Consider the following 2,264-nt stretch of genomic DNA (forward strand, 5'->3'; position numbering starts at 1 on the left):
TTTCTGGCATCCGGAAATGATCGACGTTAGGTGCTTGAACACTAGTGAAGAGCTCGCTGGGGGTGTCGTCTGCAATGACCATTCTCGTCCCTGGGTAGTGCTCTTGGAAGGAGGCGATGAGCCTCTTGAGATTGCTGTACCGGAGGAAGGTCTTTACCACCACAGTCACTCTGTCTTGGAACTTCCCTGAAATTATAAATACGGAAAAAAAATTGAAAAGATTACCTGGAACATTTAAAATTTCTTGCGTTAATACATTTAAAAGATTCGACCAGAACGCACGCTGCGTTGTATACCTATCATACAAAAACACAAACGACGGAAAAGTATATATATATTTATATATAAGCATATCGATGCATATGCTTACCTCCTTTTTGATCATATAGCCAGGGCAACTGTACCTGCTGGATGTGTATCGGCATAGTTGCAGTGAAACCGGCATATTGAAGCCGCACTACAAAAAGAGAAGAATTGTAACATTATCACTATGAACAACCGTTACGCCTTTTTAACCCTGCAGTTTATCAACTATATTGGTACCTGTGTCCTATCCAAGCGTCCCTTTACTATGACAAAAAGGATGGTAACAGTTACAATAATAGCAAAATCCTGAGCTGAAACATAAAATTAGTTCAGCAGTAAGACCAAAAACAACAAGTTTAAAGTGACCCATTCTTTATAAGGTGCCATTGCTCGAGAGGGATTGTATTGGTACGAACTCTAACAGGATCAATGGCGCCGCTCCTTTGTCGTTGCCAAAAAGTGTTCTCATGTTTATTCTTAGCCAACGTATTACTAACTATACAATTCATGCCCCATTGTAATTCTACAACCTCCCCTCAAATGGCAGCTTCTACCCCTCTCCACCATGATGACCACGCCCCATGCATTTTTACGTATATAGCTCCAGTGCCCTATTACGTTACCTAAGTCGAATGTGTTCGCATCATATAGTGTGTTCCGATACACGATGTACTGCAGTTGTCTGTTCAACAGAGATGGGCTAGTCGTGCGGATGGTCAACTGCGCGGTCCCTTCCCCCTCCACAGCTACATTGTCCACACTGCTAGCGAGGTCGAAAACCCCCTTTTCTGCACTTAGTTGTACCTAGAACGGTAAAGAAAGAACATTTTTCCGTCACGTTACAGGGGCACCAACGTTGAGGCGAACTCAGCTAACAATATACCGTATTATACAATTTAAAAATATTCCAATCCTTAGAAATGTGAAAGCCCAAGGAAGAAATTCGAATCAAAAGACACCAACATAGCGGTCAGTATCTACCTGCTTCATTGATGAGGAAAGCGATTATTTGAACTAGTTACTTTCTTAAGCTCCAAGCGCAATGTGTCAACAACAGATAGACGACAATCCTTCGAAAGATGTTTATTGTTGTAAGTTGCAATTTTCTAATGTTCTGGTGCCTACATTACCAAAAATGCTTTTTCTTGTTTATCTTGTTTTGCTTCCTCACAGAAAATTTATCTTCGAGGAAGAAAATTATTCTGTCCTCAAGAAATCTTTTTGCTTGTTAAGTTTTTGAGAAAATTTGAGATTTGTTTTCTTGTTTTTCCAAAAATGCTTTTTTTTTAATCTTGTTTTGCTTCCTCACAGAAAATTTATCTTTCAGGAAGAAAAAAATCTTGTATTTCTTAAGAGTTGAATCTGGTTAGAAAAAAAACAAGAATTTCTAGAATTTTTTTCTTGCATTATAAGAAAAAAGAAGACGATTTTGCTTAAATGTATTTAAAAAATGGAGTTTCTCGTTTTGCTTGAATTTTATTCTACATTTTCTTCCTGTAAGAATATTTTTCTTCATACAAGAATTGTCCATGGGGTAAGCAAAATAAGAAAAAAATCATTTTTTGTAGTGTAACATGCTAGCCTAGCACTGACACTGAACGCGTGTGCGTTGACTGCTTTATAAACAAATCAACCAACTGTACCTATACTACAAATCAATGTCTAAGTACGAGGGACTGTGTTGAAAGGAGACCATACCATATGTACATTGTATGCGTATTGGCCAACATATAACCCATACTCTAAAACTTATTTTAACCTGATCATAACATTTGAAGGGAACGGTAACGTTATATAGAGATTATAAAGCTAGAAATATGAAAACGGTATCATAGACGAAGGTCATCGCTTTTGTAACCACCGTAATAATGTGATTGATTTTTATCTGTTACTTTTAACTGTCAATCTGAAACATGTCACAATATGTGAATTTGTAGAGATCCACAGAGAGCAGCACT

General features: G+C 37.7%; 1 protein-coding gene across 1 annotated transcript in view; it reads right to left on the reverse strand.

Annotated features, from left to right (window-relative positions):
• LOC118427416 (beta-1,4 N-acetylgalactosaminyltransferase 1-like) overlaps window positions 1-2,264 on the reverse strand; it is a 19,725-nt gene that overhangs the window by 483 nt on the left and 16,978 nt on the right. Inside the window, exons 4-6 of the mRNA XM_035837252.1 lie at window positions 930-1,110; window positions 371-457; window positions 9-186 (exon numbers count right to left, since the gene is read on the reverse strand). Of these exons, the coding sequence (XP_035693145.1) occupies window positions 9-186; window positions 371-457; window positions 930-1,110 (446 nt within the window). The remainder of the gene's footprint in view (window positions 1-8; window positions 187-370; window positions 458-929; window positions 1,111-2,264) is intronic.

This window comes from Branchiostoma floridae, chromosome 1, assembly GCF_000003815.2.
Source record: "Branchiostoma floridae strain S238N-H82 chromosome 1, Bfl_VNyyK, whole genome shotgun sequence".
Taxonomy (NCBI): Eukaryota; Metazoa; Chordata; class Leptocardii; order Amphioxiformes; family Branchiostomatidae; genus Branchiostoma; species Branchiostoma floridae.